General features: G+C 37.6%; 2 protein-coding genes across 2 annotated transcripts in view; one reads left to right on the top strand and one right to left on the bottom strand.

Annotated features, from left to right (window-relative positions):
• LOC135470803 (transient receptor potential cation channel subfamily V member 2-like) overlaps positions 1–17,163 on the top strand; it is a 31,351-nt gene extending 14,188 nt beyond the window's left edge. Inside the window, exons 10-23 of the mRNA XM_064749845.1 lie at positions 3,306–3,397; positions 4,706–4,838; positions 5,407–5,484; positions 6,960–7,099; positions 7,821–7,996; positions 8,301–8,384; positions 9,426–9,583; positions 10,604–10,719; positions 11,755–11,947; positions 13,153–13,399; positions 14,165–14,225; positions 15,672–15,775; positions 16,390–16,526; positions 17,122–17,163. Coding sequence (XP_064605915.1) covers positions 3,306–3,397; positions 4,706–4,838; positions 5,407–5,484; positions 6,960–7,099; positions 7,821–7,996; positions 8,301–8,384; positions 9,426–9,583; positions 10,604–10,719; positions 11,755–11,947; positions 13,153–13,399; positions 14,165–14,225; positions 15,672–15,775; positions 16,390–16,526; positions 17,122–17,163 — 1,761 coding nt within the window. The remainder of the gene's footprint in view (positions 1–3,305; positions 3,398–4,705; positions 4,839–5,406; positions 5,485–6,959; positions 7,100–7,820; positions 7,997–8,300; positions 8,385–9,425; positions 9,584–10,603; positions 10,720–11,754; positions 11,948–13,152; positions 13,400–14,164; positions 14,226–15,671; positions 15,776–16,389; positions 16,527–17,121) is intronic.
• A 4,144-nt stretch (positions 17,164–21,307) lies between these two features.
• On the bottom strand, positions 21,308–25,730 carry LOC135471547 (SOSS complex subunit C-like). The gene is made up of 5 exons (XM_064750817.1): positions 25,598–25,730; positions 24,677–24,764; positions 23,752–23,818; positions 23,327–23,377; positions 21,308–22,707 (listed from the first exon to the last, which is right to left on the bottom strand). Exons 1-5 carry the CDS (start codon positions 25,626–25,628, stop codon positions 22,615–22,617), a joined length of 330 nt encoding a protein of 109 aa, XP_064606887.1. The 5' UTR covers positions 25,629–25,730; the 3' UTR covers positions 21,308–22,614.
• Positions 25,731–25,801: the final 71 nt, after the last annotated feature.

The raw sequence follows: 25,801 nt of genomic DNA, 5'->3' as shown, positions 1-25,801 counted from the left end.
GTGGAAGCCAGCATGAGCTGGACTTGAACTCATAGCGATATTCACAATTTAATGTTTGATTTTAAATGCACACATCTAAATTATAATTAGGATACTATCATGTGTTAATGTATGAGTTATTGTAAAAAAAAAAAAAAAAACAGCACTGATTGTAAATTTACAAATTGTACACTGTGTTTGACATGTTTTTTGGTCAAACACATGTGCATCCCCATGGTAGTAGCACACAAGACACACTGTGTGTAGTCAGTTGTGACAATTTTATTTGGAACAATTTAAATTGTAAAGTTACTGTTGTACTTTATTAAAAATGTGAAGTTTATTTTTCTCTCATACACATATATACATGCAGAAGATAAATATTTATTTAAAATATTTTAACAAAAAAGAAAAACAAGCATATTATTAGTGACATCAACGGGATGTAAGGTTTCTCAAAGTTTAACGTTTGATACTAAAAACACACACCTGAATTTTAATCAGGGAAATCATTATGTGTGAGTGATTAAAGAACAGCAGTGATTATAAATTTACAGTTTATACACTGTGCCTGGTGGGGAATTGAACAACTCTTATTTCTGTTGCCTATCAGGAAATGTTGTCTGTGCTATGTGTCCATCATTCATTCACTTTTTGAATTTTTGGAAAACACACACAGTACAAACAATGTTTTATGTGACTGCACTTGTTGCCATATAAGGAATGCAGTGCATGAAACCATTTACCATAAAAGGAATCGCTGAGGTCGTGGCTTCGGGTGGAAAGAAACAATAATGTCCCTAGTTGATGACAACAATAGCATATCACTTGGGAGTGGAAATATTGGGGTTGTAATGTGAGAATATCATGTAAAATACCCATTGTATGATATCTGTTATGTATGTTATCTTGTAGCCCCAATGTATAATATCTGTGTTATTTTGTCTTGTAACCCCAGTTGATGATATCTGTGTTATTTTATCTTGTAGCCCCAGTTGATGATATCTGTGTTATTTTATCTTGTAGCCCCAGTGTGTGACATCTGTGTTATTTTGTCTTGTAGCCCCAGTTGATGATATCTGTGTTATTTTATCTTGTAGTCTCAATTGATGATATCTGTGTTATTTTATCCTGTACTCCTAATGTATGATGTCTGTGTTATTTTATCTTGTATCTCCAGGTGATGATGTCTGTGTTATTTTATCTTGTAGCCCCAGTTGATGATATCTGTGTTGTTTTATCTTGTAGCCCGAGTTGATGATATCTGTGTTATTTTGTTTTGTAGTCCCAACTGGTGATGTCTATGTTATTTTGCCTTGTAGCTCCAGTTGATGATATCTGTGTTATCTTGTAGCCCCAGTTGATCATATCTGTGTTATTTTATCCTGTAGCCCCAGTGTATGATGTCTATGTTATTTTATCTGGTAGCTCCAGGTGATGATATCTGTTTTATTTTATCCTGTAGTCCCAGTACATGATATCTGTGTTATTTTGTCTTGTAGTCCAAGTGTATGATGTCTGTGTTATTTTGTCTTGTAGTCCCAGCTGGTGATGTCTATGTTATTTTGTCTTGTAGCTCCAGTTGATGATATCTGTGTTATCTTGTAGCCCCAGTTGATGATATCTGTGTTATTTTATCTTGTAGTCCAAGTGTATGATGTCTATGTTATTTTGTCTTGTAGCTCCAGTGTATTGTATCTCACAAGCAGTTTGAGCTTGTGACACATCTTACAGTTTATCGACTACTACAGATCCAGTGGGCTCAGTTTGCTCGGTGCGTATGCACTGCTCAGCCTTGTTTGCATGTGCATGTGACTGACAGCTAACAAAATTGACTACCGCAATGCACATGTTGATGCCTCACCTTTATAAACACTGATGCATTTTTCATCTGTGTCAAGCTTAACATGTAGCTGGGTAACTACTCTGTAATACAGCACAGTTCTCCTTAACATCCACATGTAGTGATATTGGATTAACCACAGATATAAATTACTAAGTACATGTATTAAGGTGCTAGCTAATGGGTGGGTCGGGTTTGGAAGGAGTTGAAGTAGGAATATGGAGAGCTGAAAAGCAGACAGTTGCATGGTGCTTCACAACGACTGCACAGTCCCTCACAGTTCTTTTATAGTCTTGTTCAGAAGCCTCATTGCAGGGTGGAGGGGGTGGGGTTAGTTGGAACTCACCGAGCCATTTATAATTAAAGTGTTGTCCTCACTGCAACTGATCACCTTATCACAAGATAGGATCTACCCTACTGTCTTACTTCATAGAGATGGGTTTGAGCTCAGATCGTGCAGGCTTCTTCTATGGTCCTCTGTGGCGAAAGCCTGCCAGAAACCTGCGGATGGCCATGTGTCATGTGGGCTCTGCCGGGTTTTCTTCCACCATAATACTGGCCATCTTGTTCAATGTACATGTGCAAAATGTACCTAGATGTGCAAAGTTTCATACTTGTACAATGTACATGTGCAAAATTCCATGCTTGTACAATGTACATGTGCAAAATGTACCTAGATGTGCAAAATTTCATACTTGTACAATGTACATGTGTAGGATATACCTAGATGTGCAAAGTTTCATACTTGTACAATGTACATGTGTAGGATATACCTACACATGCAAAGGTTCATACTTGTGGAATGTACATGTGCAAAATTTCATACTTGTGCAATGTACATGTGCAAAATGTACCTAGATGTGCAAAGTTTCATACTTGTACAATGTACATGTGCAAAATTTCATACTTGTACAATGTACATGTGCAAAGTGTACCTAGATGTGCAAAGTTTCATACTTGTACAATGTACATGTGTAGGATATACCTAGATGTGCAAAGTTTCATATTTGTACAGTGTACATGTGTAGGATATACCTACACTTGCAAAGTTTCATACTTGTACAATTTTCATATGTAAAATATACCAGATATGCAAAGTTTCATACTTGTACAATGTACATATGTAAAATATACCAGATATGCAAAGTTTCATTCTTGTACAATGCAATGTACATGTGAAAAAGGTAAATCTACATGTGCAAAATGTACTTACATGTAGAAAGTGAAATCTACATGTGCAAAATGTACTTACATGTAGAAAGTGAAATCTACATGTGCAAAATGTACTTACATGTAGAAAGTGAAATCTACATGTGCAAAATGTACTGCTGTGTATGAAAGTATACCTGCCATAAAGTATGTGTAATTCTCTAATGTGTAATAACAGAATACCAGTGCCTTTGTAATCATGGTTGGCTAATAATTAACAGTTCAACGTGTACTGTCCTGTCTTAACCCTTCTCACCTGTCCATACTGTTTCAGATGCTGGTAGCCGTAGCTCACAAACAGCACGATATACTAACACACAAAGTCATGTTAAAGCTTTTACGGGTGGACTGGAAGATGTTTGCAAGGTGGGTCAGTGAAGGGAAGCCTTGGGTGGAAAAAACTTAACACAGGGTTTCCCATTGGTGACTGAAATTCTGGATTGTTTGTCAGGCCTTAAAACTAACTCAAAGTAAAAAAAAATGGGTATGACAATATGCAGGTTTCAAAGTAAGGTGTAAGATTTAGGGTTTAAGGTGTTCAAAAGAAATGTGCATTGGAAAGAAAGAAACCATGTCTGGACACATTGGAAGATTTTGAAGTGAAAATTGAAATAACTTTCTCTAGCTCTTTCAAGCCTTTAAAAAAGATAAATAATGAACACACAAGTTTCTGTAAAAGATGTCCTAAAGAACTTGTCTTTGTTAACGTTACGGGCTGCAGAAAACAGGTACTTTATGTTTGAAGTTTGTCTCTATACTACATATATCTTCACTTTTATGGATGTGTCAAGAGGAGACATATGAATTGTGTGTTATGTACTTGATTGTCAATTTGGATGAAAGATAAGATTAAGTTATGAGATTAGAAATACTTTTAGTGTAGTGTAATATAGCTTAGCATTATTTATATTATTGTTATTTATTAAATTTCACGTTGTGACAAATATTAGACTTTGTTATGGTAATACATGCACACAGGTATCATCATTCATTCCAAAATCTTTTCGCATATGAAAGAGTAACTTTGAGTATGATTTATTCACCTACAGTATTTAATTAATTTTCGACACAGACCTAGGCTGTTTGGGTTGACTTATTTAATGGCTTCATAGGAAGGTTAATGTTATAAGCTTACACAGAATAATGCCTTTGGAATTCGCCCGAATAAACGTCTCAGGAATGTTGAGAAAAGAATTACAGCACATGCTATTGGATGTAAACAACTTGATATTGTAGCATCATTATAGTGTTGTTGGTTTTTTTTTGTTTTCTCTTTTAACAAAGTGCACTTATTTTTTCTCTATCAGTTTCCATTTCAAGAATTATTTGATAAATTGTTAATTGCATTTTATCAAAGTACCTAATTTGATTATTAAGAGTAAACATTTGTGTGCAAAGTGGCCCAGGAAACACTGAGATAATAATTGAAGGCTCTGTTCATAAAGGCTTGGGAGTAAACATTTGTGTGCAAAGTGATCTAGGAAACATTGAGATAATAATTGAAGGCTGTGTTCATAAAGGCTCAGGAGTAAATATTTGTCAAAAAAAAAAAACAAAAAAAAACAACAAGAATACTTGTACATTGGGTGGAATTAAAATTTGGGTTAAATTAAAAGTTTCCAAAGACACTTTTCTGTGTACAAAGAATATAGTACAAGGTTCTATCTGTTGCAGCCAAGGGGCTTGGGTGGCAGTTTTGTTTAACTTTTTCTTCATCCTTCTGTGGACAATCATGGGTGTGGTCGTAGAATATGACAAGAGACACGTGTATGTTCTGCCTGATCAGTGGTGGAGAGTCGTGTTATTCGTGAGTAAACTTTTAATAGTATTGGCTGTAGTACAAGCAGATGTGTACACAAGTGAGTACATCTCCAGGTATGTTCCTTCATTCCGTGGCGCAGTTGGTTAGCGCGCGAGTGCAGTGCAATGACCCAGAAGCCTCTCACCAATGCGATCGCTGTGAGTTCAAGTCCAGCTCATGCTGGCTTTCTCACCAGCTGTACGTGAGAAGGCCTGACAGCAACCTGCAGATGGTCGTGTAAGTGAAATATTCTTGAGTTTGGCGTAAAACAACAATCAAATAAATAAATCATTCGATCATTGTCTGAGGGAAACTGTGTGTGCAGGAGTTGAATGCTGTCAGGATTAATCTGTTGGAATTTTCATTCTTCACAGAATAGCACTTTCAGTTGATAAATAAATGTACCATACTCTGATCTCATATTTTCAACAAAACTCTGTGCAGTTTAATGCCTGCTTTAGTAAAGAAATATTACAGAAGCCATACTGCAATGAAGCAGAACAAAAAATAACCGAACATGATGAATAGTTGCAGGCTGTGTAAAAGTAACACATGGTTGTGCTTTTGTTTTCAGATTGCTGCTGTGTTCTTGACCATTTACCAGATTGCAGATGAGCTTATAGAATACAACAGGTCCAGAAAATCACATAATGTAAGTACACGGCAGCCTGTGCAGCGATGTAAAGCGAAATCTGATATAACACAACCTAAATCTTGTCCCCAAAACATCAGTGGTGTATTTTCATGTGATAGGGCTTACATTTCGTTTGACAACACCTAATACTGCAAACGAATATGGAAATCACTAAGAAATACATGTAAATAGCACTAAGCAGTACAGTTCCGAGATGCTGGTGTTCCATATATAAAACCATGTACACTACAGAACACTATAATTGAATCTTTAGGTTACAAAGTTGTTACACGTTTATAGGAAACTAACAATGGAAAAGCCCTTGGCAAAAGACAGTTCGCATCGATTAAACTTAGTTCAACGTCAAAATCAGTTAGGCTAATATGATGTAGCCTAAAGAATATTTCACTTATATGACGGCGGCCAGCATTATCGTGGGAGGAAACCTGGCAGAGCCCGGGGGACACTCACTACCATCCTCAGGTTGCTGACGGACCTTCCCACTTACTGTCGGAGAGGAAACCAGGGTGAAAGTTCTGAGAATAAATACACATATATGTACATTGTAATGATTGTGTTAAATTTTTTTTTCCGTATTTTGTATATATTTGTTTATAATGCAATATAATACAGCATATTTTTAGCCAGAAATAAACCAAACAAAGCTGTATAATTCATAATTGACTCAAAACACCATGGCCTCACCCTTTGGATTTTTCCAACGTCAAAGCGGCTTTGGTTCGTTCAGCCACAGGAAATAGTATTTTTTTTCAAAGATGGGGACCCCAATGACCTCACAAATGGGGGGCCTCCATGTCTCAGTAGGTTAGCGCGCTAGCATAGCATAATAACCCAGGAACCTCTCACTCACTGTGGTCGCTGTGAGTTCAAGTCTAGCTAATGCTGGCTTCCTCTCCGGCAGTACGTGGGAAGGTCATGCCAGCAACCTGCGGATGGTCGTGGGTTTCCCCCCGGGCACTGCCTGGTTTCCTCCCACAATAATGTTGGCCGCCGTCGTATAGGTGAAATATTCTTGAGTACGGTGTAAAACACCAATCAAATAAATGAATAAATAAACCTTACAAATGTACTTTGAAAAAATAGAATACTTAAATAGAACATTAACAGGAGAACCATGTCGGCAATAATTTTTGCCAAAAAAATTAAGGTTTGTTGTTTACAATTTAATCAAGAGGAAAATGTAGTGAGATTAGATGGAAAGTGTTGTCTGTTTGCTCAATCAACTAAAACATACTGAAGGGGCCAGTTGTTCCCATACATTTAGATTACTGTTTTCTTGTCATCCTGTCTGCAGCAACCTGCGGATGGTCATGGGTTTCCCCCGGGCTCTGCCCGGTTTCCTCCCACCATAATGCTGGTCGCCATGGTAGAAGTGAAATATTCTTGAGTACAGCGTAAAACACCAATCAAATAAATCAATCTTGTCATGCTTGACTTATAAAAGTGATAATTACTTTCTTTGCTGATGGCAGAAATGGAAGGCATGGAGGGAGAAGGAGATAGAGCGTGACTTGGTATACGCTCACCCCCAGTGGCCAGAAGAGGCTAATTTTCTGTGGAGGGAGACCGAGAATCTGGATAAGATACGCCCCAAGTACTTCAGTGACTGGTGGTAAGATTGTGACCACAACTGGTCTAAACACTATATGTTTATTTTTATTTATTGGATTGGTGTTTTACAAGGTACTCAAGAATATTTCACTTGTACGATGGCAACCATTATCATGGTGGGAGGAAACCATGCAGAGCCCAGGGGAAGACTGTATGCGAGTTGCTGACAGACCTTCCCACGTACTCCATTAGTCAGATTTAGTCAGGGAGTCCTATAGAAGTTTCTGTTTGTTGCATTTTCACTACCGGTATACCATAGGCCTTATCCCTTCATCTCTGGGTGGGTTTATGGTGGGTAGTGCGTGTTCAATTCTGTTCAAATACATAACATTTTGACTGGTGAAGTGCTAGAGTGAAAGAGCTAACTGATGTAACCAATCAGACTGTCCGTCTTAAGCATCCATGGCAGACTTGAGCTTGCATGATCACACAACATTGGTTTAAAAAACATTATGAGAAGATAGGTGATAAGAAATATGAGTGGATAACCCACTTAAGACTAACCTGTAATTGGTTGGAACAAGTTGTAGTGTTGGATGCATTGAAGGATCTCCTCGTATTAGAACTCTTGATGTTGTGAAGGTGTAGAGATTTGGTTAAGTTATTTTCCACAAATTAGGCTGAACTCCATGGTACTCGTTGTCATGATGTTAACATGACAGTACCAGGATTGTGCACAAATTGTTAGCGATTTTCTGTTTTTTTTTTTTGTTTTCTGACAGGAATGTCTTTGACTGGGTGTGTTACATTCTCTTGCTGGCGTCTATCATCACCCACATCGCCGACGTCGCCGCTCACTCTGACCTTCTGGCACGCTGGCACATCCGTATTCTAGCCTTCACCATCATCCTCCTCTGGTTAAGGCTCATGAAGAACGCTCGAGCTTTTGAACGGTTGGGTAAGTTTCAGGAAGTCACCTATAACGTCATGGAAGTCTCCAACTGGTCCCATAATACTGTAACGAATTGGTGTATAATTTTATGTGATTAAAACATACCATTTTAGCTGAAACAATGAAAACTACTAATACAAGAATCACCAGCTTCAAAATTCTGATTCTTAAAGTCTTCAAGAAGAGACAATTCTTCATACTTGTAAATTCTTTTACAATCAATTTCATCAAGATTTTTTATGAATGATTTATTGAATTTGAACATTTGATGGCCGGAACAGTAAAGCTATATATTTCTTTGTGTCCTCAGGACCCTTCATCGTCATTTTAGCCCACATGTTCGGTGATGTGTTCAAATTTGCTTTCCTGTATCTTGTGTTTTACATACCGTACGGTGAGTATAATTCATCTGGATACATGGCATTGATTCAGCAGCCAAGTTTACATTAATTCTCTGGGGCCTCCGTGGCTCAGTTGGTTAGCGCACTAACGCAGCGCATTGACCCAGGAGTCTCTCACCAATGCGGTCGCTGTGAGTTCAAGTCCAGCTGATGCTGGCTTCCTCTCCGGCAGTACGTGGGAAGGTCTGCCAGCAACCTGCGGATGGTCATGAGTTTCCCCCGGGCTCTGCCCGGTTTCCCACCCACCATAATGCTGGTCGCCGTCGTATAAGTGAAATATTCTTGAGTACGGCATAAAACACCAATCAAATAAATAAATAAATAAATAAACATTAATTCTGACATTAATGAACTATCGTCATTCTTTAACATTTTCTACTTTCTCTGCAGCCAGTATTTTGAAACACTCTGGAGAAGACTATAGGGTGTAGAGAAATAATTTGGCTCAGTTTTATGAAGCTTGCATCTTTAATGACGCAAACAATGCGTGGCTTCATTTGCCTAATAAATGTATGGATAAATTGCACTGAAAAAAATGCTTAGTTGGTTGACAAGGTTGATTATTCACCGTGTGTCTAATAGCCTTTGTTCAGTGTTACAATCTGATGGAGACAAATTTCTCAGCCACTGTCACTTAAAACAGGAAAACAATCAGAAAAGGTGACCTTTGGAAGCCTCTTGAAAAATCATTGTGAAAAAATAAATTCAAGTACTGGTATGTAATTTGTTAAAAAGAGTCACTTTTTTGTTTTTTTTGCTTTATCTCATTTGCATCAAATGAATTCCATTTATGTGTAACAGTTGGAGAGTAAGATGGAATGGGTACCAGTAAACCCAAGAAACTATTTTACAAAGGGGATATATTTGTGTAAGGGGATATTAAAGTACTGTTAAGAGTCATAAGTCATTTTTAGTATGTGTATAGTATCAAAACTTGCTTGTATCCCATCATTATACATGTTTGTGTATGTCTTTTTGCTAATAATATCACCTACCATTATACTAATGCATTTTTTTTTTTTTGTGCCTTCCAGCATGTGCATTCTGGATGATGTTTGGAGGTAAAAAACTACCCGAGGACCTGGCAGGCACCGCAAATGCTACTGAGATTGTGGTGAACCGCTTCCAGCATATAAATGAGGTGCTCTTCTCTCTATTCCGTCTGACCCTTGTGGATGAGTACGATTATGATGTAAGTCACCCTACCCTTCTCCTCCCCGGCTAAAAATACTATTATCTTTAACCAGTCTTACTCCTTGTTCCCTCAACCCATGACTGCCCATGAGTATTGTATAAAACATCAACCAGAGCTGGGCCGTGCCTAGTTTCCTCCCACCATAATTCTGGCCGCCGTCGTATAAGTGAAATATTCTTGAGTACGGCGTAAAACACCAATCAAATAAATAATTAAATTGGAGCTTGAAACCAGATATCTCAAATCTCCCAGCCTTCCAAATAATACAGTCAGGGTGTATTCAGTAAATATACTTTATGTGCAGGTTATACTGCAAATGTTAAAGATTCTTGGTGTTGGTGGTTTATTTGCTGGAAACTTTGCAGGCAAAAGCAAAATGTTAAACAGGCCTTCGAATTTGAGGTGTGCAATCATACTCACACTCCTAGCACACTCCTGAAACAAATCAAGTCGAAGTGTGCTAGTAAGACACTCTGGATAAAATCAAAAGTTTGGGGACTTAAGGCCTGGTTAAAGCACTGGTCTTGCTGCGAGTATCAGGCTCCTAGATCTAACCAGTGAGGAGATGGGGGCCTCCTGGCTCAGTTGGTTTGCACACTTGCACAGCGTAATATCCCAGGAGCCTCTCACCAATGCAGTCGCTGCAAGTTCAAGCCCAGCTCATGCAGGCTTCCTCTTCTGTCATGTGCAGAAGGGTCTGCCAGCAACATGTGGATGGTAGTGGGTTTTCTCCAGGTTCTGCCCGGTTTCCTCCCACCATAATGCTGGCCGCCGTCGTATAAGTGAAATATTTTTGAGTACGGCGAAAAACACCAATGAAATAAATAAATAAATAAATCAGGACGTGTTCAGATCCAGCTATAGCTGTCGTGGCTGTGGCGTGTGTCAGGTACATGTATGGTGGCGCACTTCAGACTCTGAGGTTTTCTCCACATATAAACTTGACATCATATCAGTGAAGCATTAAAAAAATAAATAAATTGTGTCTTCATTGTTCTGATTTTTTTGTTTTCTCAGAACATGAAACTGGTGGACAGTTTGATGGCTGACATTCTCCTGGGAAGTTGGTTTGCTCTATCTGCCATTCTGTGTCTCAACCTCTTCATTGCATTGCTCTCAGACACCTTTCAAAGGTGAGTATCAACTATTAACATAAAATGTATCCCAGCCAACATTTTCTTTAAGAATTCCATGCACTATAAAGAGAATGCTGACTGGGATAAAATGTTATCCTTTCACCCTGCTGGACATTCAAATTTGATTTCTTCAATTCAAAAATTTAAACGGGTGGATTATTGTTGAAATATGGTTTACAGATTCCTGGATTACACTACAGCTGTATGTTCTGATCTAGTGTGTGCAAGGGTTGATAACTGAATTACAGCCCTTGACCAATGAGGTCATCCTGCTTAGATCCTGATACAACTGGCTCTCCTTTTGAACAAATGAGCTCCCTGCTCAAATCCAGATACAACTGGTTCTACTTTACATACCAGGTTTGATTGATGAATTAGAGCACTGAATGATAGTAGAGTTAGTCCTTAATAGATCTAAGTATCAGTGAATGCTTGTGGTTTAACGTCGTGTGATCTAAGTATCAGATTAGGGAATTGTCCAGGAACCTGCCCATGAGGAACTTCTGCTGCCCACACATACCACCACCACCCCACCCCGCTGTAGTTATTTATAGGGGCTCTTGTTTCCTCCACCCGTACACCTGACTCCCATCATAGTGGTAGAATAATATTAGTTAGTCAGGGGTAGGATACAGAGATATATGGGATCAATAATCCTCATACTAGGTGAGGTATCAGCCAAGCCAAACATCAAGCTTATTCAAACCATATATTTGCATATCCTATCAGTGAGTCACCATGTAACAAATTTATCCTGCCAAGACCCATCAATTCAGTGGAGAAGACCGATGTATAGGTAAATCGCTTCTGAGATGTGAAAATCGTTGGAGGGAGATAACCTACTCAGCAGACACATTTGACGTCATCTGCAAGATACAAGAACATATCTGTACTCCACATGACTGTTGTTGTCCATTGAAAAGCGGAGTATTTTGTCTGATGAGGGATAATCTGGGGTATGGATTCAAAGCCAAAAACAAGTAGATAAGTAAATACATATAATACCTGACTTATAATGTTCTTTTTGTACAGAGTTTATGACAATGCCCAAGCTAATGCGGTGATGCAGAAAGCTATCACAGTGTTGTCCATCTGGGACTCACTGGGGAAAAAACGAAAGCGAAAGTTTCTGGATCGACTGAAGAAACCCATCGAGGATGATTATGACGATGATGTGACAATCAGCGGGGATGAGGACCTGAAGAAAGTCACCATTCAGATTAAGGTGCATCACAGTTAGCTGGATTCCTTTACACAGACTATAGCAGCTGATGCCTTGAAGGCAATCTCAAAGAAGCATGACTGAAAACAATCACGTTTCTGTGAATATTGGATGTCAGTGAACCACCATGCCGCATGTAGCATCACTGTTTTATGCCCCCTTTCGCCATACCAATTTAAAAGTTTATTTTATGAGCAGAATTAATCTTTTTCTGTCTGAAATCTTTAATATTAATCTTAATGTCTGAAATATCATCTAATTTGTGGGATATGTGGACAATCCCATCAATTGTTCATTTTTTTACAGATTTTAGCATAAGGAAATTTTCCTTGGGTTTAAGTGTTAAACTGTGATCAGGTACATGTGGAAGTTTGTTGTAATATTCCCCAAAAGAGTTGGGGGGGGGGGGGTCATATGTGTTTTGTAAACACATAATGCAGCATCTAGTTTGGTAAAGAGGAGACAAAAAAACAAAATGTTTAAGTCAAAGAAAACACTAAAATAAAGTATATGTCAGATGAAAGACCATTAAAAACTGTCCAAGAAAATAGTTAGATTTACATTTTTTTTTATCATTTTTCCGACTGAATGAAATGGTTTTAAAACATCAGATTCTACGATGGTCTGTAACGAACCAGAGGGTATCAGTGACATCACATCCGTATCAAATACCTTGTTTCAAGGTCCGTTCGGTGAATGTCTATATAAATGTACATGTATGTCCATTTTTTATTGATGAGTATCTCACCAATGCGGTCACTGTGAGTTCAAGTCCAGCTCATGCTGGCTTCCTCTCCGGCTGTACGTGGGAAGGTCATGCCAGCAACCTGCGAATGGTCGTGGGTTTCCACCATGTCCTGCCCTGTTTCCACCCACCATAATGCTGGCTGCCGTCATTTAAGTGAAATATTCTTGAGTACAGCGTAAAACACCAATCAAATAAATAAATAAATAAATTTACTGATGAAATGTAGCAGCCTGTGGGTGTTCAGTGACAAAAACCTGATGTGATGTCACTGGTTGCAATATTGTCAGAAAACACCACCGTAGAATTCAAACTTTCAAATGCATTTTACTAGATTGAAAAGTTGTTAATTTGTTAAAAAACAATATGGAACTATTTTTGTGGACAGTGTTTAATGGTCGTTTCATCTGACACATACTTTATGTTAGCGTTTTCTTTGCCTTTAACTGAAAATATTTCCTAGGATCAACTGGATGAGTTGGAAGAAAAATGGAACCCAAAGAAACTTCAGAACGATGCCAAGGCAATAGTGGGAAGTGGGATGACAATGACAGAGAAGGATGAACTAGCCGTTCTGCGAGACAGCGTCGATGAGCTGCGTGGTCGACAGGATTACCTGAGTAATCAGTTTCAGAATGATATGCAGACCATCAAATCACTCCTCTTACAACTGACGGGACATTCAGGGGGAGGTGATATACATTTACCAGGTGAGTGAGTTCTTGCCGTAAATGACCTAAATTTCGCAAATGACAAAGTTGGACATTTTGCCCGATTCTGATAGTTCCGTTGATCTTACAAAGGTGGTTTGATTTTTATTTGGATGATAAAAAGATGATATCCTATCAGAAAAATGTAAATTTCAGCACCATGACATTTTATTTGCCTCTAAAAATGCACGTTTGGGGCTGTAGACTAGTGTATATGGCACTGTTGGTGGGAGGTGTCCACTATTTGAGCATCAGACCTGTGGGTTCCTGCTCCCCCTGCAGTGCCCGTAAGTTTATGATGAAATTATGGTGTTTTTGTTTGTTTGTTTCTTTCTTTCTTTTTTTTTTTTCATAAATTTTTTCACATCTATCCCAATATTAAAACATTGGGTGCATGGCAGGTATGTTCAATTGCACTTTTAGGCATTCAAGACATTTCGCAGGGTATAGGTTTATTGGCTTTTATGAAAATTTAATTTTAACTGTGCCATTTGAAACATTTAATATATAACTGATAAACAAAGAACCTCCTCCTCAACCTAAACTGTCCCGAATATTGCATAAATTTGAAATGGATAACAGTTAATAGAAAGAAAGGTAATCAAAAGGTGGGCATTGAGTTTACAGATGAGGAAGTTCATTGTTTAAAGTCATTTTATGTGCGGAGGCACATCTTACAAGCCAAATTAGCACGTGTCAGGATCTGTCTCAATATCAAGACTGAAAAGTTTCATTTATCTTGTAAAATGAAAACAAATGTTTCAGATCAGAGGTCAGAGAGTCATTCTGTACAAGGTCAAGGTCTTCTGGATCATTCTATATCCAGGTAAGCACGTAGGGTATTTGGATGTTTTCTCCTACTGGATGAGTACATGTAGAGGATTTGGATGGAACTCCTGGTGAGTGAGTACATGTAGAGAATTTGGATGTATCTCCTACTGGATGAGTACATGTAGAGGATTTGGATATGTCTCCTACTGGATCAGTAGGTGTAGAGTATTTGGATGTAACTCCTAGTGAGTGAGTACATGTAGAGAATTTGGATATGTCTCCTACTGGATGAGTACATGTAGAGAATTTGGATGTATCTCCTACTGGATGAGTACATGTAGAGGATTTGGATATGTCTCCTACTGGATGAGTACATGTAGAGGATTTGGATATGTCTCCTACTGGATGAGTACATGTAGAGGATTTGGATATGTCTCCTACTAGATGAGTACATGTAGAGAATTTGGATGTATCTCCTACTGGATGAGTACATGTAGAGGATTTGGATATGTCTCCTACTGGATGAGTACATGTAGAGGATTTGGATATGTCTCCTACTGGATGAGTACATGTAGAGGATTTGGATATGTCTCCTACTAGATGAGTACATGTAGAGAATTTGGATATGTCTCCTACTGGATGAGTACATGTAGAGAATTTGGATGTATCTCCTACTGGATGAGTACATGTAGAGGATTTGGATATGTCTCCTACTGGATGAGTACATGTAGAGAATTTGGATGTATCTCCTACTGGATGAGTACATGTAGAGGATTTGGATATGTCTCCTACTAGATGAGTACATGTAGAGGATTTGGATGTATCTCCTACTGGATGAGTACATGTAGAGTATTTGGATGTATCTCTTGGTGAGTGAGTACATGTAGAGGATTTGGATGGAACTCCTGGTGAGTGAGTACATGTAGAGAATTTGGATATGTCTCCTACTGGATGAGTACATGTAGAGTATTTGGAGGTAACTCCTAGTGAGTGAGTACAGAGTGAAGTACCATTTTTTCCCATGCACCAAAGTATCTTAATTAATGAGTAAACAAATCAATTTGTTCCACTGTTCATTGTGACATACAGACCTGCACACCGTATTGGTGGAAGACAGACACATGGTCTTCAGCAGGTGTTAGACTGTGCAAAATACAGTACCACACAAGCAGTAACAACTGCTTATTGTCACTGAAGCATCAAAAACAGTAGGAGTGGGGAAATCTACTAATTCCATGTCCAATGCTGGGGTTGAACTCTCGCCCAAACTGTTTCTGTAATTGAAATGCAAGTGCCTAACCCACCTGGTTACAGGCTGCTCTCCATGAGTAATTAAATGACATATTGTTGAAATACATGTTTTACTTTTTATGCATCCTTTATATACATTATATATTAAGTAAAGTTGTATTGAAGCTTGCAGTAGCCAGGTAAGTAATCAAGTATACTCAGTGCTGTGTATGCAAGTGTATGTAAAACAAAAAACAATTTATGTTGTCAGAGACAATCGGGACAGACCTCGCAAGAAAAAGAAAAGACCACCATCATCAGTGCTAGATAATGCAGTGACTGGTTTACCACCCAGGATACCAGCTGTTCCCTCAGGTACATTTATGCACTGGATCATATGGAAGGTCTGCAGAAGGTTGTGGGTTTTCCTCGCATGCTGCCTGGTTTCCTCCCACCATAATGCTGGCTGCCATTGTATAAGTGAAATATTCTTGAGTACGGCGTAAAGCCATCAATCAAATCAAGTATAGGCTAGCGGCTGTGTGTAATGTAGCTTGAAGCAGTAGGCTCTAATAATGCCATGCGATTTAATAAATGCGGCTCAATGCTTTAGGTTGTAATGTTACTTGATGCGTCGGGCATAACGTACTGTGTCTTCATAAATCAGATTTATTGCAATGTGGCTTTAGGTAATGTCATATGATGTATTGATGCAGTGGTTGGTTTTGTAGCAATAGCTGCTTTAAATATTGTTCGATTTTGATACATTTTTATATTCAGATTCATTTTGTGGCCCTTGTGCCTCAAAACCAGCTTGATCCATGCATAATTTTAGAATATTCAGCACTGAATATAAATTCCCTGAATTTTCTGTCATACATGTAAGTTTGTCTACGTTTGCGCTGTCAACCAGTATATGTATGTGTACATGAATTTGACCATTTTCTGTTGACAAATGTCCTGAAGTTTAACATGCGACTTGTTGACAGATCCCCCACCTGGGTACACTCCTGTGATAGAGGTGACATCTGTGGACTCTCGCAGCCCTGCTTTCACCGCCTCATCTCCCCGGGACAGGGGCTCTCTTGCTGAACCAGCCGTTAGGCTGCGTACAGGAGACTTCTGGGTTAGTTACTATGCATGTGGCTTTGTATTGAAAATAGCATTGATAAACTTAATACATATAAATATGAGCTCTGATTATTCTTCAATGTGTGTAAGTGTTATATGTTTGCCCTTGCGGTTAAAATTCTTCAGTGTGAAATAAATCAGAACTTGTGTTTGATCCAACTACTGAGAATAACAGAATGTCTGTAAGTTTAAATTATGTTTATATTGCAGTGCTTTTGAAATGTGTGCATGGAAACATGAAAAATATGACAAAATTAGGTGTTTGCAGACATAGGGTAAATGATCTGGAATTTGGCCTATGACTGTATTGCACATTTTGCTTGATTGTGAGAGGTGTGTTGATCACATAAGCTATTTTGAGGTTTGTTTGGAAAGAAAAGTGTGAAATTTAGCACAGAAATAATATTTTATAACATTTATTTGCATTTCAAAATGCAGTTTTATGGGCAAAATGTTAGGTTATTTGCCATTTAAGGAAACGGTTAATAGTGTTAAATGTTGATTTTCAGTTTTCACTTTTGAAATCTTGATTTTTCCTTGTGCAGCATTCTGACATGTTCGTGAAAATAGGTTGTCTTCTTTCTTTGCAGGGAGAGGAATCTGCTGGAGTTGACCCCAACTCTGAGTGCTAACCATGGCAACAGACCACACCTATATATACCCTTTAGTGGTGTGAAGAAGTACCAAACTATGAAACTACAATTTTGTGGTACTTCTTTTGCTCCAGCAGGTAGCTTACTCCTGTATCAGTGACAATACATATAAGTCTTGAAATTCATGTAAGAATAACTCATGTTTTAGAGGGAAATTTGCAAGTTATTTATTACATAGCACAGGTCAGTCTTATCAGTCTGAAGAAAATTTACATTGAGAATTGCATTACATGATCAGCTTTATATAAAGGCTTGGTAACCAAATTTGAGAATGCAAACCAAAGAAAAATGTATTGCATTACATGATCAGCTTTATATAAAGGCTTGGTAACCAAGTTTGAGAATGCAAACCAAAGAAAAATGTATTGCATTACATGATCAGCTTTATAAAAAGGCTTGGTAACCAAATTTGAGAATGCAAACCAAAGAAAAATGTCTACAAATGTATGCTCACCATATATTTCTTTTCTTTTCTGGCACTAAAAAGTACTGTTGAACTTAGTGCCTTTAGTAGTTAGTCTCTAGACGATTGTTGTTTGTTGTCATCTCAGTACATGACAGCTAGTACATGTTTATGTGTACTGCTTTGCATATTTTTGACTAACTACACTTTCATTAGAAGTCACCTGTGATATTGTGGGGTGGGATGTAAGGTGTTGTTAGCATTTCTTATAATTCATTAGTTCATGTTATTTATGTTAGAGACTTTTGTCATACTGTCCCAAAAGTGAGCAAGGGATCTGTATCAATTCAGATACATAAACTTTAAAACATACAAGATTTCAGCATACAAGGTTTTCTCAGATTTTATTCAGTTTTATGTGGTTTACACCTCGAGACACAAATTGAATAATTGATGTCCAGTCAATGTATTTGAATGGGTAAAATCCAAAGTGTGGCAAAAATGTAGAATTACAATATCAAGATGCTTATATATTTGTTTGTTATCTTGGGATGTGAAGTGTAACATTTGAGACTACAAAAAAAAATTTGCATCCTGGGTCAGGGTATATCCATTTTTGATAAAATTTATTTTTTTTACACTTGTATTGATGTTGAAAGTATACACTTACCCTTGTTTCAAGGAAGCCTTTCTGTGACGTTCAATTTTCATTTGGCAGGGCAAAGTTGGGTATGCGCGAGTTTTTAAAATATACATGTAACGTATAAAACTACATGTATTTCAATATATTCAGAGAAGAGAAGTGATTTATGCTTTTGCAAGCTACTAATGGAGAAATTGGCAAACCTTTGCACAAAAAAAAAAAAGAAAAACGAGGAAGGAAACATTTTATTTTATTGGCATTAGATATTTTATATATTAATGTTTTATGTATTGTTTGTCTGATGAAGTTTACTCCCATTTAATTTGTGTTTTACCATGTCTGTGATATGATTAAAATTTGCACAGGGAAAAAAAAAAGTAGCGCAGGTCTGTTTAATTAGTCTATTAAAGAGAACGAAGTTTTCAATGTATATGTAAATGCAGTTGACAAAATGTTTCGTTTTTAGGGTAGACATATACTGACGTGTACTCTCTTGAATACATACCTCTTGCATATGCAACATGTGGTTGCTTTTGTTCGGTCGTCTTTCAAAGCCTGGGTAAAGTTTCTTTTGGACGTCAGTATATTTAAAGCCATCTTTATAATAAAATCTTTTATTGCCTACATGTGGCCAGTGATTATTTGTTCAAGCTAAATGTCATGATACTGGTCAGTTGTATGTGATATTAAAATATGTGTGCCTGTCCATGTTAAGAAGTATTTACCAATCTGTCACCAAAGTGTGAGGCAGCTGTCTGCAACTATTTCTAAAACTGTAACAAGTGTAGGAATATACAGATATATTTATTGTGTCCATGTGTAAGATTTGTCAGATGTTGATCAGTCAGTCAATCAGTTTTGTTTATCGAAGATATATATATATATCCGTCATATTCCGTGTCATATGACATTTGCAGTCTGTTCGATCACACCTTTCAAAGGCTTTGCTAGACTTATGTCATATTCCGTGTCATATGCCATTTGCAGTCTGTTCGATCACACCTTTCAAAGGCTTTGCTAGAAACATCCTGAAGTTTACAGTGGTTGAACTCTATTGCTGAAGTTTTTGTCAACTTTGTGGCAAACAAATATCTAAATAACTTAATCTGACAATTTGCCCTCTCCCTCCAATACATGCAGCTCTGGATCAGTGTGACTTGAGCCTCTGGACCGACGTGCCATTTACTTTGCATTGGTATTCAGAAAATATTGGTAGAGTTTTTCCAAGCAGGCAATAGTGCCATTTCTGATCATAATGTCAAGTTTAGTCTCCCAAAATTATTTGTAACCTGTTGTTGTGTTAAAAGATTACCTGAAGTGGCATTTCATAAGAAGTATCATTCACAAAATTACCATAAACATTATTTAAGTTTCATACAGATGGTTCAACACCTCATTGTTTAGTTTGTCATCTTCACCAGAATGATCTGATGTTTTATAGGTCTAAAGTTTTCTGGATGACCTAAGTGTTTACAGTGTTATTTGATGTTTGTGATTATACCTTGTTCTTCTACATGTGGACACTCAGTGTTCTCTTTGCAAAGGAAATGGATGGGAAATATTTGATACAGAGTTGACATTAACTGCCACCTACATGTGCTGCTAAATTCTGCTTCCAAATTGCAGCTTTACATTCATGGATGTATCGGTTGAATAGCAGAAAATGTCATGTTATTTTATAAAGACTATATATAAGTATAATGCGGTCTCTTATAACAGTACTTGTTGGAACGAAAATGGAAAGTAAATGCTTGGTGTATACATATATATATCTATATGTGTATATATATATATTTGTTGTTTAGAGGCATTTGTTGCAAAGCCATATTTTACATGTTGATAAATGCATATGTTCCTCTATATGTATATTTCATGAGAGATGTTTGCTATTTTCTTACAATAAAGTAGTATTAAAGGACTACAGGCTTGTTTTCGTTTTTATTGTTTTTTGTATGTACTTATTTGTGAATTTACGTCAGTGTCAAAATCTGTTGTTCTAGAACAGAATTTCCCCCAGCCCAAGGGTATATAAGGCCCCTCGGCCTAAAATCAGCGTCACTTGAGCCTTGACAAAAGGACTCCCGTCACTCCTAACAGCCAATTGACACCACTTTCTTCTCTCTCCAGCTATCAAACGGAAAAATTTCGCATATTTACTGCTCGAATTTCATGATGGGGAAACACTAAAGATTATTTTGCTATGTTTCGAGAGAGACTTTGGAACAACCATCATATTTTACTTTGTGGGCTCAATATTTATAGTACCCAGCCACGACCTGTGACCTCCTAATTCAACCAATCCAAACAATAGTATCGGTCACACCCATTCTGCATTGCGTCATTCACTATGTAAACGCTTGTGCTCGTGAGGATTGACCCTGATGGTGATCTTCACCTGAACCATCATTCACTATGGAAACACGTGCGCTCGTGAGGATTGACCCTGATGGTGATCTTCACTCAAACCAAGTTCACCTGAACCGTCATTCACTATGGAAAAAGATGCGCTCGTGAGGATTGACCCTGATGGTGATCTTCATCCAAACCAAGTTCACCTGAACCGTCATTCACTATGGAAAAACATGCGCTCGTGAGGATTGACCCTGATGGTGATCTTCATCCAAACCAAGTTCACCCGAACCGTCATTCACCATGGAAACACGTGCGCGCGTGAGGATTGACCCTGATGGTGATCTTCACCCGAACCAAGTTCACCTGAACCGTCATTCACCATGTAAACACATGCGCGCGTGAGGATTGACCCTGATGGTGATCTTCACCCGAACCAAGTTCACCCGAACCATCATTCACCATGTAAACACGTGCGCGCGTGAGGATCGACCCTGATGGTGATCTTCATCCAAACCAAGTTCATTCACCATGGCGAACGTGAATAGAAATCTTCTGAAATACTCGTCTGGTAGGAATCTCAGAACCATAACTTCAATCACATCAATCAGAATTAGACATAGAAGGGACAGTAAGCCACGAACCTTGTAGTAAAGCTACAGTCAGACTCCACTTGTGTAACAACAACTAGTAGTTAAATAAGAAAGTTCCAGTCCAAGTATTTCAGGTAATCGAAATATATTACAAGAGCCATTACAGTGTAACAAAAAAAATGTAACCATGCCATGTCGTTACAATATTCTGATGCACATCTTTTTTAATTTATTTCATTGGCATTTTCATGTTATGTTCAAGGGCATTTCCCTTACAGTTACATGATGGTGGCTTGGTTAATCTTGCTGATGCAATTCTTAATTTATTAAAATGGAAATTTTTATACTATACTCAATGATTTTTCATTTACATGATGGGAGTTCTAATAATGGGATGGGAAAACCAGGCAGATGACAACGTTGCCAGGTGACTGACAGGCTTCAAGCCATAAAGCCACAGCTTAAGTTGTGGACGGATTAAAAAATGGAATAACTGATTGTTGGGGTTTAACGTTGTATTTAATCATTTTTTAGGTGTATGACGACGAGGTGTCATTTGGCATGTTCACATATACTGTGTCTCGATCTTGTAGTACGGCAAGTCCATGCCGCCAAAGTGCTGCCTCCACTGAAGTATCATGCCGAAGACACCGCTAACCAGACATGACACCCTCACCTAGTCACATTATACTGATAGAGGGCCTAGCAGTCCTGTTTCCTTGCTCTAGCCTCTCAGTGCTGAGCGCCAAGCGAGGCAGCAACAAGTACCATTTTTTAAAGTCTTTGGTATGACTTCATTCTGGTTTGATTCTGGGTCTCTCAACTTTTGAGCGAACTGAAGCCTTCCCAAGAAAATTGGAACCTAAATGGCTAATGATCTGAGGTGTACAAATGATTGAGCCAGCAATCTACAGTTTTCACATTCAAATTTCTGAGAAAATCTTATTCCTTCTTTGCCTGTCTCAGATTCGCTTGAAGAATGGGGGGAACAATAACTATTATTTATTTCATTGCTACTCAATAGAATTTTGGGATCCTGTGTCTTGTGCCTTCTGGCAACTGAAAGGAAAGGCACCATACCCATCCTGCCAAGGCCTTCTCCGTTATATCTGTACCTATGCTAAATGCCATTAATGTTCCTGGTAAATTTGTGAAGTTGTGGGGTCAGTTGTTCTTTCTGGGCCATGGCATCTGCCATGATTTGATCACGCCCCTAACTACTAGTATGATTTGATCATGCCCCTAACTAGTAGTATGATTTGATCACGCCCCTAACTTCTAGTATGATTTGATCATGCCCCTAACTACTAGTATCTATGTGAATTGATCACACCCCAAATGATAAACTCATCTGATCAAACCGAAGTCCATGATGATAATTGAAGCAAGATGTGTTCTTACCAACAATATCCATGATAATGCAATCGAAAGTCTAATCATAATCACTTGTCATATCTTGGTAACACAGGTAAAATCAGATTTCCGAACGAAGAGTCTTGTGTAATGAAGTAACCAACTGAGTTTGCCATGGCATGCTGAAAAATAAACAAGCCTGCATGTATTTTCTTTGTAGCAAATGAAAACAGATCAGTTAAAAGTTATAAACCATATCTTAATGGATAATGCATACATCTACCATAAATTACAGAAACTTGTATGTAAAAATTAACGAGGAGATGCATATTAAGCTGTCTGGTAAAAGACATGCAAAAGGAAACTTTAACCTTTATTTGTGGTTATCTCCCCTTGAGTCACTATTTGATAGCTTCCAACAAGGAATAACAAAACTTATACTTATGACTTAACAATGGATTTCCACAAAAATAAAAAAAAGGAATTTGCACCAGCATGCTTCCAAAATAAACCTCAGTGAATTGCTTTATCAAAAGAGAGGCTAAACATGGCTAAAGATAGCAGATTTGCCAAATACAAAAACAAAAATATTAATCAAGAATATATCCATATTAAGGTGATCCTTAACCCTGCTGTTTTGTTGAAATCTATGAACAAGGCCTCTAAAACTACATGATACAATTTCAAGTATCAACTTATTGTATTCAACATTTGGAAGAATACAGAAAATGCTCTATTCTATACAGTTTCTATTTTTCGAAAGAAAAAATTGCACGAGTGAGTGCATGAACATGGTCCTACCTGCATGGCTGTTTTCTGTGCAACTGTCATTTGCTGACTGTCCATTGCCATCTGAATAAAATATAAATATGTACTTAGTATAAATGTCTAAATAGATCCCATAGAGACAATTCCAAGATCCCATAGAGACAATTCCAAGATCCCATAGAGACAATTCCAAGCATGATGCATCTACAACTAAAAGAATGTGATTGTACCTGTTTAATTTGACAAGGTAGTATTTAGGTAAACTGGACCTGGCAATCTAGCAGCAAAAGAATCTGACTATCTGGTCTTCATGATAAAAATGACATTAGGTCACCAGCAAGCTTTTACTGAATTTTTAATGAAATACAGATAGCTGAAAGTACATCTAGAGTTACAAAAAGGGATGTTTAAACTTACAATGAGGAATATTTCCATTTCACATGTCATCATTGACTTACATGAATAACAGGTGCTCCGCTGTTTGAAGACACGGGATTGGCTGCTGCAGAGCTACTGGAATTTGAACTACAACAAAACAAACATGCACATCTCTAACAGACAAAATGTATTCTTGGGTTTTAACATCATACTTAACAGACTGACAGAGGCATTACTTATGGATAACAACTCCTGGATTTATTGTATTGGTGACGTTTCGATGTAGGTTCTTACATCGTTATCAAACCATATGAACATACAGAGATACAATGCCTCTGTCAATCTATACCACCCTAGCTCCTAAATGCCTCTGAAAGAAATCATACTTAACAATCTTTCAGTCAAATGATGATGGACAAATAAACAGGAGTACCACAGAAATCCTGTAGCTTGCATAAGGTAATACATTATATAAGGTGAATTTGACAAATGTATTTATAAACTAAACCATGCGATTGATCAAATTTTAATACACAAAATACCACCATGAAAGCATACTGGTAATTACAGATCTTTTGAACTTCAGTTGATAATTCCAAACTTTCAATTGAGAAAACCTAAAACTCGACCTAAATTATTATACTATTTTATGCCATACTCAAAAATATTTCATGTTTCGGCAATGACCATGCAACAATATGGTGGAAGGAAAGTGGGCAAAGCCTGCAAAGAAACCCACGACCATCCTCAGGTTGCTGGTAGACCTGATACGAAGCCACCATGAGCTGGAATTGAACACACAGCAATCACATTATTGGCAGGCTCCTGGGTCAAATTATACACCTAGTATCTGAACAAAAGAAAATGTCTCACAAGAGAAGTTATGTTAAATAGTGAACTTTCTGTCTTGTACTGTGCTAAAATGAAACGTAACTTTTTCTCACCATTCAGTAGAAAAAATGTACCACAAAGTGTAATGGTAATAATTTTTAAACCAATGATTACCTTCCTGAGTTGTTCTGGGGATTGTGTTGCAAACGCAACCTTTTCTTCTGCTCTTCTAGCTGCTCTAATATCTTACGATTGGCCCTTTCTGTAAAATTATGAAGACTTCTTATTTTAAATTTAACTTTGTACATCATATTGGGAAAACTGATCAGAATTTCATAACATGTTTCATTTACATATAATAAACTTGTTACTAAATGGGCATGTGTGTTTTAAATCAGCACGTGATTTAAATGAGCACGTGTTTTAAATCAGCACGTGTTTAAGTCACTTAAACATTACACAACATATATTAAACATGAAACAATTAAAAAAAATTAAAGCTGAACTTTACTGAGCGGTATAGACTGGAATACTTTCAAAAAACATAGCAGGGCACACATCAAGATTATTGTTCATAATAATTTTCGCATTTATACGAGAATTTGGAGGGCACCTAAATGTTTTGGCCTGTGTCTTTTAGTTAGCATATGTCACTTAAGTCAATCTTAATTACTGATCATTTTATATCCATGCTGTGCATACTATACTGTGTAATAAGGATTATCCTTTCACTGATGTGATATGTTCGGGAGACCCTTATCATGTTAATTCGGCCTTTGCATGCATGTGTTATCATACAAATAAAATGAACTAGTCATCCATCAGTCTTTTCAGGAAATTAAGATAACTTTCATAAACAAAATTTTACCATATATTCTTGAGTACGGCGTAAAACACCAATCAAATAAATAAATACTTAGTGCACTGCCATGAGTGAACAAGACGGAAAACACAGGCTCTTGTACAATCATATAGACGAATGAATGGATTATTGTGTTGTTGTTGTTTCAGACTCGTGTTGTTCCCTCTCCAGTGTTTTGTCGGCCTTTTCATCGATTATAGGAGAAAAGATTGAACTTTGGCACTTTTCATCACCTTGTCCGACTGTTGGGGCCTGGAACGCCATCTCTGTCTCTCCCCGATCTCTGATTTATCATAAAATCAATATTTCACCCTTTCGACAGTTCATCAATCAATAACAAATACTTCCTCCCAAAACAGTTGTAAGAGACTTTGTAAATGGTGCGCTATCAGAGATCAGCCAATCAGAACGTGGAACAGACGTTTTCGGATTGACAG

Source organism: Liolophura sinensis, chromosome 7 (assembly GCF_032854445.1).
Source record: "Liolophura sinensis isolate JHLJ2023 chromosome 7, CUHK_Ljap_v2, whole genome shotgun sequence".
Classification (NCBI taxonomy): domain Eukaryota; kingdom Metazoa; phylum Mollusca; class Polyplacophora; order Chitonida; family Chitonidae; genus Liolophura; species Liolophura sinensis.
The sequence above is the reverse complement of the archived record's forward strand: the minus strand, read 5'-3'. Positions and strand labels throughout refer to the sequence as shown.

Excerpts from the sequence above, each read along its gene's own strand:
- LOC135471547 (XM_064750817.1), bottom strand. The coding sequence starts at position 25,628 with ATGGCGTTCCAGGCCCCAACAGTCGGACAAG. Across the intron at positions 23,819-24,676 it reads CCCCAGAACAACTCAGGAAG|TTCAAATTCCAGTAGCTCTG; the intron begins GTAATCATTGGT and ends GTTTTGTTGTAG. Across the intron at positions 22,708-23,326 it reads CACAGAAAACAGCCATGCAG|CATGCCATGGCAAACTCAGT; the intron begins GTAGGACCATGT and ends TTTATTTTTCAG.